Genomic DNA, 13,879 nt, shown 5'->3' with positions numbered 1-13,879 from the left:
CACAGGGAACTGTACTCAATATTTTATAATAACCTAAAAGGGAAAATCATCTGAAAAAGATTATGTATGTGAAACTGAATCACTTTGCTGTACACCTGAAACTAACACAACATTGTAAATCAATTATACTCCAATAAAAAAAATAAAATAAAATCTGGTTCTTTCCAGTGTACCATGCTTCTTCCTCAAATACCCATATCCAGCCAAACTTCCACCCAAACCACCCATTCATCTGTGCATATGTTCTTGCCTTTATGCATTTATCCAACTAGTTATTTACCCACTCATCCACCCATTTGCCTATCTATCCAACCATAATTTCTTCAGATATTCTTCCAGCTCTCCAAAGCTCCATCCATCCATTCAACTATCCATTCACCCACCCATATGTTCTTTCATTCTTTAACCCGTTCGATCAATTCTCTGTTCCTGTTTATCCTACAATCCATCCATCAATCCAATCATCCACTTTCCCATTGATCCAGTCCACTTAATCAACCATCTATTAGCTTCCCGTGGCTGCTATAACAAATTCCCTCAAACCTGGTGGCATAAAATAACAGAGCAGAGTGGGGGGATGGCTGCGGTGGGTGGGTGATTCCAGGCAGGGCTGTCGGGGAAGGTCTCCTGAGGAAGTGACGTTGCAGCCAAGACCTGGAGCAGGTGAGAGAGTGAACCCTGTGAATATCAGTGGGCAGAGCTCTCCTGGCAGAGAGAAGAGTAGGGAAAGACCTGGAGATGCTTGGGACTTCCGGCTTCCAGCAAGGAAGCCGATGGGACTATAACAGAGTGAGCGATGAGGAGAAAAGTAAGTGATTAATCAGAGGAAGAATGGAGGCCATTGTAAGGACATCACATTTTAATCTAGGTGTGTATCCATTGCCTGTAGTTTAGGACGTCAATAAACATTTATCATCTCATATGGTTTCTGTGGGTCAGGAATTCAGGAGTGGCTTAGCTGGATGGTTTTGGCTTGGGGTTTCTCCTGAGATGGCTGTCAAGCTGTGGATGGGGTATAATCCTATGAAAGCTTGGTAGAGACAGGAGGACCGTTTCCAGGGTGGTCACTCACACGACTGTCAGATTCAGTTCCTCTCTGGCTGTTGGCAAGAGGCCTCAGTTCCTTGCCCTTGCCTCGTGGATGTCTCCATAGGTGATTGCCATGACCTCTTGACATAGCGCTGAGCTCCCCCAGAGGAGTGAGTGATCCCAGAGAGGATGGTGTCTTTGATAACACAGCAATGGACATGCCATCTTTTCTGCAATATCCTGTTGGTTGCACAGCTCAGCCATGTTCAGGGTGGAAGAAGCTACACAAGGCATGAACCCTGGGGAAGGGGGTGGGGTGCAGAGTGCAGATCCTCTTGGGGGCTGGCTACCAGGGTATGAGTCCGTTGCAGAATTTTGAGCAGGATAATGGTGATGCTATAGGTAGAGACAGATATATAGATAATTATGTATATGCACGTGTGCGTATGCATAGGTATGTATATATAGATATAGGAATATGTGTATAAATTAACATAGTATGAATACTTATATTTTATTCTATTATTGTATACATTTTGTTATTACACAAGTAATACATGAAAACAGAGAGACAACTCCCCACCAACCATTTCTTTTTTTCCAGCTTTATCGAGGTACGACTGACAAACAAAAACTATGTATATTTAAGACGTACACCATGATGGGTTTTTTGGGGTTTTTTTTTGCGGTACGCTGGCCTCTCCCGTTGCGGAGCACAGGCTCCGGATGTGCAGGCTCAGCGGCCATGGCTCACGGGCCCAGCCGCTCCGCGGCATGTGGGATCTTCCCAGACCAGGGCACAAACCCGTGTCCCCTGCATCGGCAGGCGGACTCTCAACCACTGCGCCACGAAGGAAACCCCACCATGATGTTTTGATATATGTATACGCTGTGAAATGATCACCACGATATCAAGCTAATTAACACATCAATCACCTCGCATAGTTACCATCTTTGTGTGTACGTGGTGAGAACACTTATGACCTACTCTCTTAGCAAATTTCAAACGTACAATGTTTTATTATTAACTGTAGTCACCACGCTGTACATTAGACCACCAGAACTTATTCATTTTATAATTGGAAGTTTGTACCCTTTGACCAACCCCCGTTCCCCCCTCCCTGTAACCACCATTCCACTCTTTGTTTCTGTTGCGTTTGACTGTCTTTTGGATTCTACGTATAAATGAGGTCATGCAGTATTTGTCTTTCTGTGTCTATCTTTTCTCACTTAGCATAATGTCCTCCTGGTTCATCCATGTTGTTGCAAATGACAGGATTTCCCCCTTCCTCATAGATGAAAAATATTGCAATGTATGTATACACATCTTCTTTATCCATTCACCTGTCCACATACACTTAGGTTGTTTCCATGTCTTGGTTATTGTGAATCATGCTGCAATAAACTGGGGAGTACAGATATCTCTTTGTGATAGAGATTTCATTTTGATATATACCCAGAAGTGGGCTTGCTGGATCACGTGATAATTCTATCTGTTTTATATATATATATATATTTTTTTTTTTTTTTTTTTGGCCGAGCAGGGGCTACTCTTCGTTGCAGTGCGCGGGCTTCTTATTGCGGTGGCAGAGCATGGGCTCTAGGGCGCAGGCTCAGTAGTTGTGGCGCATGGGCTTAGTTGCTCTGCGGCGTGTGGGATCTTCCCGGACCAGTGCTCAAACCCGTGTCCCCTGCGTTGGCAGGTGGATTCTTAACCACTGCGCCACCAGGGAAGTCCCTATTTCTAATTTTTTGAGGAAATTCCAAATTTTTTTCTCACAGTGACTGCACCAATTTACATTCCCAGCAACAGTGTACAAGTGTTCCCTTTTCTCCATACCCTCCTCCCAATCATTTAATTTACACACACATAAAAGTAGATATCCCTTTCCCCTCAAAATATGATCATCCCGAATTTGCTGTTTTATAGCACGCTTTCCCCCTTAATAAGTCACGTGCCACCTTGAGAGTTACCAAGCCCACGATATCCCTCCAGCAAGCGAATGACTGGTCTGAGGAAGCCACCTGCAACACGGGTGTCTTCTAAGGCATGCTTCTCATATGTTCTGGACCGTCCCAATCACCAGTCTGGGTGATTCTGATTTAGGAGGTCGGGGTGGGGTCTGAGATTCTGCATTTCTACCAAGCACCCGTGGAATCCTGCTTGATGCTGCTGGTCTATGGTTACACTTTGGGTAGCAACATCCTGAAATGATTAATTATTAAATATTCGACCAGCCTCTCTCAAGAGGCTGATCCTTGGAATCTATATTTTCACTACTTTCTCTAGGTGATTCTTTATTATTTTCTCTCTTTTTGTTTTTTGGTGGAGTTTCTTTTTTGCGGGGAGGGGGTGGTGGTAGAATATACATAATGTCAAATTTGCCATTTTAACCATTTTATTTATTTTTGGCCTCACCTCGGGGCATGCGGAACTTCCCCACCAGGGATTGAACCTGTGCCCCCTGCAGTGGAAGGTGGAGTCTTAACCACTGGACCACCAAAGAAACCCCATTTTAACCATTTTAAAGTGCACGATTCAACGGCATCATGCACATGTACGATGCTTTGCAACCATCACCGCTCTCTAGTTCCAGAACTTCATCCAAAAAGGAAACCCCATGCCCAATATCAGTCACTCCTCATTCTCCCCAGCCCATGGCAATCACAGATCTGCTTCCTCCCACCCCACACCGCTTTGAGGCATGCGTGATCTTATTTTCCCGACCAGGGATGGAACCCATGCTCCCTGCAGTGGAAGCAATGGAGCCCTAACTCCTAGACTGCCAGGGAATTCCCCAGATCTGTTTTCTGTCTCTCCAGATTCACCTATTCTGGATACTTCATAGAGATGGAATTACTCCATATGTGAATTTTTGTCTCTGGCTCCTTTCACCCAGTATGATGTTTTTAAGGTTCATCTGTGTTGTAGCATGTGTCAGAGATTTATTCATTTTTCCCAGGTGCCTCTTATATCATCTGTGGGTCGAGAACAAGTTGGATCCTGTCCGGGCAGTGTAGCAGCAGGGGTCGAGAGTACAAACTCTGTAATGTGGTGGCCAGTTACACCTCCTTGGAAAGCTTCACTCTGCTCATCTGTAAAATGGGGATAATAACAGCCCCTCCCTCACAGGACTATTTGCAAAGTGACTGGAGTGTGCTAAGATCTCAGCAACTGTTAGGTACTATTGTTCTTCCGTCTTGCGAATATGCCGTAATCGGTCCAACCAACCTCCTACAGCTGGACATTACGGCTCTTCCTATTTTTCTGCTTTTTCAACAAATGCTGAGACAAACATCTTTAAATATTTTAACACTTGTCCAGTTATTTCTTTAGCATAAAATCCTGGAAGTGACATTGGCGTGTTAAAATGTTATGTGTGTTATGAAATATTTCTGACACGTAGAAAAAGAACAGACAGTGAATACAATGAACTCAGGGCTTCCACCTCCGGGCTTAAAAAACAAAAAAATTACAAATAACAACGTCCTGAGTAGCTTTCCTGGTTGCATCCCTTCCGCTCTGCCCCCAGAGGTCGCCACTGGGACTCCCCCGCCCCTTATCATACCCATGCAAGTTTGTGTATAATTTCATGCGTCCACACACAACCCCTGTTTTATGTGTTTTAAAACTGCGTGCATTCGACTATGTAAACTTCTGCAACTAGCAGCATGCTTTAGGGTTGTCCAGGTTGATATACAGAGTGCTGGTTCACCTACTTTCACCGTAGTATGGTGTTCCCCTGTGTAAAGATACCATGATCCATTTAATTCATGCCTCATGTGATGGACATTTAAGCCGCTTCCAGTTTTTCACCCTTACGAACACCACTGTCGCAAGTATTCTTGTGCTTATTTTTTTGTTCACATTTTTGAGAATTTCTCTAGGGTGTCCACCCGCTGGTGGAAGGTCTGCTCTTTTTTTTTTTTTTTCTTTTTCTTTTTTTTTTCGGTACGCTAGCCTCTCACTGTTGTGGCCTCTCCCGTTGCGGAGAACAGGCTCCGGACGCGCAGGCTCAGCGGCCATAGCTCACGGGCCTAGCTGCTCCGCGGCACGTCTTCCCGGACCGGGGCACGAACCCGTGTCCCCTGCATCGGCAGGCGGATTCTCAACCACTGCGCCATCAGGGAAGCCCAGGGCTGCACTTTTAAGATTCAGACCTGCTGATAGGACTTTCCCGAATAGCTGAGTTTTTTTGTTGCTGTTGTTTTTTTAAATTAATTTTTATTGGAATTTAGTTGATTTACAGTGTTGTTTCAGTTGAGGTGAGCTTTTTTTTTTTTTTTTTTTTCGGAACGCGGACCTCTCCCGTTGCGGAGCACAGGCTCCGGACGCGCAGGCTCAGCGGCCATGGCTCACGGGGCCAGCCGCTCCGCGGCATGTGGGGTCCTCCCGGACCGGGGCACTAACCCGTGTCCCCCGCATCGGCAGGCGGACTCTCAACCACTGCGCCACCAGGGAAGCCCCGAGCTGAGCTTTTTATAGGGTCCTCTCTGCTTGCTGGCTCCCCTTCTCCGGGTGAGGCTGCATCTCTTCTCCGGAGCTGTAGCCATCCTTATGGGGGTGGGGGTACCTGAGTTGGGGGTGTCTCCGAGCTGGGGATAGTCCCAGCTGGGGAAAGAACAGAGGGTGGGAGCCTGGAAGCACGAGTGAAGGACACCTAGGAGGGTGTTAAGGAAGACCCCTCAAAGAGGGACCAGTGTGGTCCTTATTTTATAGATGCGAGCCTGAGGCCCAGAGAGGGCACGCCACTTCTCCAAAGTCACAGAGTGACGGATTGCAGAAACCAGCTTCATACATTCATTCCTTCAGCACAAATTAATGAAGCACCTATTCCGTGCCACGCATTGTTCCAAGAGCACAGGATATACGGCCAGCAACAAAACAAAGACCGCCTGCTCCAAGTGTGGGGCTTATTATTCTGGGCGTAATTATGATGAATTACTAATTATGTTTGCCTCTAGGACTGGAGCAGAGGGGTGATCTCAACTGTGGGCGTGGGGGGGTGCCCCATGGGAGCTCCCCATGAGTCAGGGCTTTCTTCAAAGCCCCCACCTATCAATCTTCTTTCTGACCCTTTCACCCACAGAGTGTATTGTGGGTACTCAAAATTAAACAGGTTATTTAGGGGAAGAGAAGGTGGTCTAGGAGTGAGGAAGAGAGCGAAAAGCCCTTTGTACCGGACAGGGTTGTCAATAAAGTTTTGTCGCCTTGGCAACCGCTGGCCCAGACGGGCGGGGGGAAGGAGGTGCGCGCGCATTCACCCCCCCTCCCGTCCTCCCCTGCTTTCTCCCTCTGGTGGTCGAAGGTTTCGCCACAGAAAAAGAACAGGGAGGTCGCGACTCTATGGTGACAGGCGGAGACCTTAGCCAATGGAAGCATGAGTCGCTCCAAGGCCAACCAACCACATACGGGCTCTGGAGCAGGCGGTACCCGCCCTCTTTCCACTTGGACCCAAATAACCCGACCCAAACCCGCGTTTCTCCCGGAGCGACGGCGCTTTCGGCCAATGAGGGCGTCGACTTTGGGCCGTGGGCGGGGATACGTCTCCATGGCAGCGCCGGAAGGACAGCGGCGGCAGCCACTGGGTGCAGTTGGCGGCTCTCAACAGCAGCGAGGGCGACACGGAGTTTTTTAGGGGCGCTGACCGTGGGGCGGGCAGGGAGGGGCAGAGCGGAGTCCGGCCAACGGGAGCGGCGCAAGCTTCAGAGCGACTGAAGAATGGCGGCGACCTTGGCCAATGGAAGGCCGTGACGGCCGTTGCGAGGCGGGCCCGGCTGGGCAGACGGGAGGCGCGGCGACCGTGTCTGAAGAGAGCTGGAGAAGGCTGTGGGAGGTGGTGGCAGCCGCAGCGCGGGCGCCTGAGGAGGAGGAGGAGGAGGAGGAGAAGCGGGTGAGGGGCGGCGCGGGGCCCGACTTCTGAGCCCCCTCTCGGCCCCCGCCCCGCGCCGCCTTGGCTCCCGGTCGTCCCCAGCCCCGACTGTCCCCCTCCCCGCCCGGCCCCTCCTCGTGTCCAGGCGCCCACGTCTCCTAGCCCTTCGGCGAGCCTCAGGCTGCTCTCGGCGCCCAGCCCCTTTCCTGTGCTTCCTTACCCAGGCCCCGCTCTCGCGCTCCAGGCCCTTCCCTGGACCCTCAGCTCGCCCTCTGACTCTACACTCCCCTCCCTGGATCTCAGGCCCTTCTCCTGCACTTTCCCTGCCTCCCCAGGCTCCTGTCTGCTTCCCCCAATTTCCCTCTGGACCTCAGGCCTTTGCCCTGGATTCTCACTGTCTACCCAGATCCTTCCCTGGAGCCCAGGCTCTCTTCTCGCGGCTCTTCTGTGCTCCTCCCTGGATCCCTAGGACTTTCCCCTGTCCCTGTTTGCTTCTCCAAGCCCCGTTCTGGAACCCCTAGGCCCCCCTATGCCATCTCAGGACCCTCCCTGGACCTCCAGGTCCTTCTCTACTTTCGTTGGGCCCCTGGTCTCCCTGCTAGCTTTCCTGGGATCCTCCCTGGATCCCCAAGCCTTCCCGCAGCCCTCGGTCTCCCCCGCAGGCACCCCCGCCCCTTCTCCCTGCCCCAGCTCCCTCCCTGTGGTGTCCGTATTACCCGCTTGCCCCTCTGCAGCTTCCGTTCTGTTCCAGCGCCTTCCCGCAGCGCCCCCTCTTTATTTATCCCCAGCCTGCGTGCCTTCTCGACCCCCTTTCCCAGCTGCTCTAGCGCCTGATCTCTTTGCAGCTCCCCTTTCCTCGCCGTCCCCCATCTGCTCTCCCTGAAGTACCGTGGTGTCGGTGCCCACCAGGCCCTCTGCAGTCGGGGTTAGGAGGCTTGTTTTGTTTCGTTTTGCTAATCCCCGTCTTTCTCCTCTTTTTTTATGGGCCTCTTCTGCCTCTCCACACCGTTCCTTTTCTCTCCCCCCCCTCCCCCCGCTTTGTCCTCTGTGCCCCTCCCTCCTCCGGAATCCTTGGAGAGAGAGCAGGTGCTGGGATCCTTCCTCTGCTCTCCCTCCCCTCACCCGCCTCCGACTCGGGCTGCCTGGGGTTTCACCCAGAGCCTTCTGAGGACTCCCAAGGGCTGCTGGGGATGGGGGTGGAGGCCAAGGCCAGGAGAGAGTGGGGATGGGCAGAGGAACAAGCAGTTCTGGTTGGGCAGGAAGCCTGGGCTTTTTCCTTGGTGAGGGCCAGAGGTGGAGCTGCTGGGTCCCCCTTGACTTCCACCTCCTGCAGGACTAAGCCTTTAGGGTTATCCCAGACTGCCAATTAATCAGCCTTCCGTGGGCCAGCTGGCACGTTTGCGCGTGTAAGTGTGTGTGTGTGTATGCGTGTGTGTGTGGTGTGTATGGGGGTCCTGGGGAATCTGCGTGTGTGTGTGCACGTGGCGGGGCTGTCATAGGTGGTTGGAGGAGATGCAGCTACTAACGATGGTGGCTGGCATTTCTTTGGGGATCTCCCCATTGTCAGAAGCACTTGTTGCATTTCATCTTCACCGAGAGCCCTGTGAAGTCAGTATTGCTTTTCTCCCTGCTTTATAAATGAGGAGACTGAAGGGCTTGCCTAAGTCTCACACAACCTATAAGTGACATAGAGCAGGCACACGCCCGGGGCACCGCCCCTGCCCCTGCCCTGAGCTCTCCACTCTCTGCAGGAGGCAGCATGGTGCCTGGGGCACCATGGGCCCCGACAGAGTGACAGCCAGGGAACTGTGTGAGAATGACGACCTCGCCACCAGCCTCGTCCTGGACCCCTACCTCGGCTTCCGCACCCATAAGATGAACGTCAGGTGAGGCGACCTGGGGGAGGGCGACTGAGGGCTCGGGACCCCTTCCTTCCACTGCCACCCCTCAGCCCCATCCTCCTCTCAGCTCCGAGTGGGGGTGGGGGTGGGGCCTGGGAAGGCCCAGAGGGAATAGGCCAAGGCCCTGGGACCCAGGCGTGCCCTCTCCCCCAGCCCCGTGCCCCCCCTGCGGCGACAGCACCACCTGCGCTCAGCGCTGGAGGCCTTCCTGAGGCAGCGGGACCTGGAGGCTGCGTACCGGGCCCTGACGCTGGGAGGCTGGATGGCCCACTACTTCCAGAGCCGGGGCCCGCGGCAGGAGGCTGCCCTCAAGACCCACGTGAGGGAGCCCTTCCCTTCCCTCCCCTCGGCCCTCGTGTTCTCCCCGTCTCCTCTGCCTGTCCTGGGTCCTCCGCCCTGTCGGGCAGACCTTCAGCACAGCTCCCCGGGACTCCCTGACTTCCTAGCCATTGGGACCATCTGAGGCAAGGCTCAGAGAATCCTAGGAAAGGAGAGCTGGGGGGCCCTCTGAGATGGAGTCTAACTTCTTCATTTGACAGATGAGGAAACTGAGGCCCCGAGAGGGGAAATGAGTTCCCTGAGACCACACAGCGAGTCAGTGGCAGAGCAGGACTAGAACCCAGGAGAGAGGGCCGAGGACGACCCTGCCCCACGTCCTCACCGTGCCACCCCTCACCTCCCCCAGATCTATCGCTACCTCCGAGCCTTCCTGCCTGAAAGCGGCTTCACCATCTTGCCCTGTACCCGTTATTCCATGGAGACAAATGGAGCCAAGATTGTGTCTACCCGCGCTTGGTAAGAGGGCAGAACATGCCTCCCAGGGCCCCAGGCCTGACAGGAGGCATTCCTCCCTGGGGGCTGCTGGGGGAGGAAACCCCCTCCCTTCTGGAGGAGACTGGACACTCGGGACAGGGCCATGAAGATGTCTGTGTTGAGAGAAAGGAGGCCGGGTCTGGTCCCCCAAGACCCTCCTGGCCCACCACGGCCCTGCTGGGAGATGAGATCCCCTCGAGACCCAGGCTCTCTGGGGCTGCCAAGAAAGGACTGATCTTGCACCCAGGACTGTGCTGTCTTTTTTTTCATCCCCACTGGAGCCCCTGCTGCGTAGCAATCGCTGCTGGGTACGGGGCAGGACCGTGAACAAGAGGACCCTGCCCACTGCTCACATTCTAGCGGGAAGGCAGGTGGTAGCTGAGTGAGCGCACAGGGCTGACCACAGCTGCTCAGTGAGTCCTGAGCCTGCCCAGGAATTTTGAGAGTGTTCCTGGGAGCCAGGCCTAGGCTGAGGCCCGAAGGATGAGCCAAAGGGTCTAGTGAAGAGTGCGGGGGCGCCTGTGGGGACTTCCGGGCAGGACTGGACTGCGAGAGGCCGAGGCAGTGGACACTGGAGGCTGGAGGAACCGAGAGCGGGAGAGGATGCGGGTCAGGCTTTCAGGAGGTGGAGGGTGCCGCGCCTGCGCAGGTGTAGAGGCAACGGTGGGTGAATTTCAGATTTGGGAGCTGGAACGCGGTGGCTGGTGCGTCCCATCGATTCTTCCCGCCGGAGGCCTGGGATGAGGGGCCCCTGTCCCCAGCACTGGTGGTCAGGGAGGTGCTCACAGACCCACCACCTGGCTTCTGGGCAGGAAAAAGAACGAGAAGTTGGAGCTGCTGGTGGGCTGCATCGCAGAGCTGCGGGAGGCGGACGAGGGGCTGCTGAGGGCCGGGGAGAATGACTTCAGTATCATGTACTCCACCCGCAAGCGCAGCGCTCAGCTGTGGCTCGGCCCGGCCGCCTTCATCAACCACGGTGGGGACGAGGAGGGGGCTGGGGGGGCCGGAGGGGGCAGTGGGGGCGGGGCCGGGGGCGGGGTGGTGCGAGGAGCCAGCGGGGGAGGGGTTGAGCCCCGGCTCTCTGGCTCGCTGACCCAGTTCTCTTCTCTCCCCGCGACCCCCCAACTGGCTCCAGACTGCAAACCCAACTGCAAGGTGAGACCTGGGGACCCCCGTTCGCAGGAATGTGCACGAGGGAGGGGCTTTCTGCTCGGCGAATAGCCAGAAACTGTCCCGGGTCTCCCCATCTGACAAAGTAGTTTCCCACCCCTGGCTGTGCAGCACTGGCGCTTGTGCGATTGTCAGAGGAGGGAGGGGCTCTGGTTAAAGTCACACTGGAACCCAGGCTGCCACCTGCTGGCCGCATTCTCCCTTCTCTGAACCTGGGCGGGGGGCTGGGCCAGTTTGGCGGGAGTGTGGTGATGGGGAGACACAAAGTGCCCCTGCCTGTGCCATGGGCCCCGGGCTTCCCAGGGAGACACCCACGGCAGCTGTGATAGCAGGAGGCTGGGGAGGGCCTCCTGGGGTGGGGTCAGAGCAAGCGCTGCCCTGGAGGACAAGGACTCTTCCTGATAGGAGGTTCTGGGAGGCCACCCCCGACCCTGTGCTGCGTGTGGAGCACGGAGCAGTGAGAGAGAGGAGTTGTGGGGAGATGGCCCCTGTAAGGCCTTGGGTGTGCACCCTGCCAAGTGTGGGGCTCACCTGGCCGCACTTGGGACCCCAGGGGTGTGGGGAGGGTTTGAGTCCTGGCTCTGCTGCCCTGGCCCTGTTTTCTCTTCTCGGATGGGAAATGGGGAGAACTTGCCTCCTGGGACAGTCGTGAAGGCTGGGTGTGTGGCAGCGTCCTGTGACTCTGCACACTGTTCCGTGGGTTTCGGGGCACAGACGCTGGATAGGATGGAGAGTCGAGCAAAGCTCGGTGAGGTGGGGGTCAGCCACCACGTGGTATGGAACCGCAGGCTGCGTGGAAGTGACGCTGGAGCCAGGCGTTGAAGGAGGAGTAGGATTTTTCTAGGTGTTGAGGGCAAATGGGGCCGCTTTAGGGCATCTCAGAGGGGAGGCGCCACACCGGAGAGCAAGGAGGCACAGTAGCTCCCGCCTCGTGTGTCAGCGTGAGCTGGGTCTGCCCCATGGAGGCTCCCACGGAGTGAGTGAAGGGGGCTTGGTTCTCAGAGGCCCTGGTGCCGCTGCTCTGGGAGCTTCGGGGGTGGGCCTGGCAGGTAGCCTGGGGCAGAGCTGTATAGGAGGTGATGAGGGGCAGCTGGGGTCTCAGGGAGGGAGGGAAAGAGGACACCCAACACTGCCCGCTCGAGAGGTGCCGGCCAGTTGTCCTGGCGTCAGGTGGGTGGGCGGGCGGCCACGGGCACTCCCAGGTGTGTGTCAGGCTAGGATGGACAGATGGGTGGGAGTGCTGCCTCTCCCAAATGGGGAACTTGGAGTCAGGAGCAGGCAGGCGAGAGGGGTGGCGATCCTGGACTGGGGCTGCGGGGTGGACACAGGCCTCGGGGAGGGCAGGCTGCAGAGCCAGGCAGAGGCGCACATCTCGGCCACTGAGGTGCAGGCTGGCAGGGTGTGTCAGAGGAGCCCGAGAAGGAGTGCTGGAGGGAGCAGTTCTTGTGCACGGTGCCAGGGGCTGGTTAGGTCATGTCCTGCAGGGAGGGTGGGAGCCAGCAAAACGGGGGAGGGTCAGGGAGTGCATGCTGAGGGCAGGCCCTGGGCAGGGCTCTTCCCCAGGCTCCCGGCGCTGCCCATCCTAGGGGGACCCTTGAGGCCAGGGTGCCAGGCCAGGCGGGGTGGAGCCAGGCCACTCCCAGGACAGGGCGCTGAGCCTCCTGGCCCCTAGTTCGTACCTGCAGATGGGAACGCAGCCTGCGTGAAGGTGCTCCGGGACATCGAGCCAGGGGACGAGGTGACCTGCTTCTACGGCGAAGGCTTCTTCGGTGAAAAGAATGAGCACTGTGAATGCTACACCTGCGAGAGGTGGGGATGGCCTGCAGGAAGGGACACGGTCCCTGGGATCCTGGGAACCAGAAGTGCATCCTCAGGGCCCACCCCTCCCTCCCTCCTCATTTCCCTCCCATCCTTAGGAGAGGCGAAGGAGCTTTCCGACTGCAGCCCAAGGAGCCCCTGCCGCCCCGGCCCGTGGACAAGTATGAGCTCCGGGAGACGAAGCGGCGGCTGCAGCAGGGCCTGGATGGCCCCCGGGCCTGTGCCCACCCACCCCCGCTGCGCCGGGACCTGTTCTGCGGTGAGTGTGGGGCGGGGACCCTGTCCTGTTGGCCTGTCTTCATCAGCTGCCCCCCCAGCCCCAGCCCCTTCTCTGCCCTCCTCTCGTCTTGTCCCTCCTGGTACCCCCACTTGGTCCCCCAGACAGAACCTCACTCCTGAACATCCCTCTCTTCATCTGTCCCCCTCTGAAGAGCATCGGGCAGGGGTGGGGGTGGGTGGCGGCTGGCCTGAGCAGGAGCTTTTCCCCTCTGAAGAGGCCCTGCTCACACAGCTGCCCTTTTCTCTCCCCACTCCCCCTCCCTTGGGCCTCCACAGCTGCCTGCCAGCCCCTGCGCCCCCCGCCCTGCGGCGCCCGCCCCGATGCCTCACCCCTCTGGCTCCAGTGGCTGCCTCAGCCCCAGCTCCGGGTGCGCCCCCGGAGGCGCCGACGCCCCCAGCCCCGGCGGGCCCCGGCACCCCCCGTTCTCCGTGCTGCCCGCGTCTCCCTGCACCGATGGGGAGGCTGTGGCCCCCACTGCTGCCTGCGGGCAGAGGCCCTAGTGGCTCTGGGGCCGGCCGCCCGTGCCCGCTGGGCCCCCCAGCAGGACTGGCACTGGGCCCGGCGCTACGGGCTGCCTTACGTGGTACGTGTGGATCTGAGCCGTGTGGCCCCGGCCCCGCCTGCCACTGCCACTCCCGTCCCTGCCGGGACCCCAGGCCCCATCCCCATCCCCAAGCAGGCCCTTGCCTTTGCCCCCTTCTCCCCACCCAAGCGCCTGCGGCTGGTGGTCAGCCATGGCTCCATCGACCTGGATGTCAACGGTGATGGGCCGTGACGGGCTGGACAGGGAGGCCCAGGCTGGGAGAGGAGGGCGTCCCTCCTGGTCCCCTCTGCCCTGAGTTCTCAGTAACCGACCTCCAGAAGGAGCTCTTGGACCTCTGGGAGGGCGTTGACTTTCAACCCCAGCACAGCTCTGACCCCCGGGGCGGGTTGGTTTGGACACCCCCTGGGGATCTGACCCCTGACCCTTCGTGACTGCTGACCCCTGAGCCACC

General features: G+C 56.7%; 1 protein-coding gene across 1 annotated transcript; it reads left to right on the top strand.

Moving 5' to 3' along the window:
- The first annotated feature begins 8,678 nt into the window (after positions 1-8,678).
- On the top strand, positions 8,679-13,659 carry KMT5C (lysine methyltransferase 5C). Its single transcript, XM_065899066.1, has 8 exons — positions 8,679-8,788; positions 8,957-9,122; positions 9,489-9,598; positions 10,429-10,592; positions 10,752-10,771; positions 12,459-12,595; positions 12,703-12,863; positions 13,160-13,659. The coding sequence occupies exons 1-8, from the start codon at positions 8,679-8,681 to the stop codon at positions 13,657-13,659; spliced, it is 1,368 nt and encodes a 455-aa protein (XP_065755138.1).
- Positions 13,660-13,879: the final 220 nt, after the last annotated feature.

This window comes from Phocoena phocoena, chromosome 20 (assembly GCF_963924675.1).
Source record: "Phocoena phocoena chromosome 20, mPhoPho1.1, whole genome shotgun sequence".
NCBI lineage: Eukaryota > Metazoa > Chordata > Mammalia > Artiodactyla > Phocoenidae > Phocoena > Phocoena phocoena.
The sequence above is the reverse complement of the archived record's forward strand: the minus strand, read 5'-3'. Positions and strand labels throughout refer to the sequence as shown.

Excerpts from the sequence above, each read along its gene's own strand:
- KMT5C (XM_065899066.1), top strand. The coding sequence starts at position 8,679 with ATGGGCCCCGACAGAGTGACAGCCAGGGAACTGTGTGAGAATGACGAC. Across the intron at positions 10,593-10,751 it reads GGCCGCCTTCATCAACCACG|ACTGCAAACCCAACTGCAAG; the intron begins GTGGGGACGAGG and ends AACTGGCTCCAG. Across the intron at positions 12,596-12,702 it reads GAATGCTACACCTGCGAGAG|GAGAGGCGAAGGAGCTTTCC; the intron begins GTGGGGATGGCC and ends TCCCATCCTTAG.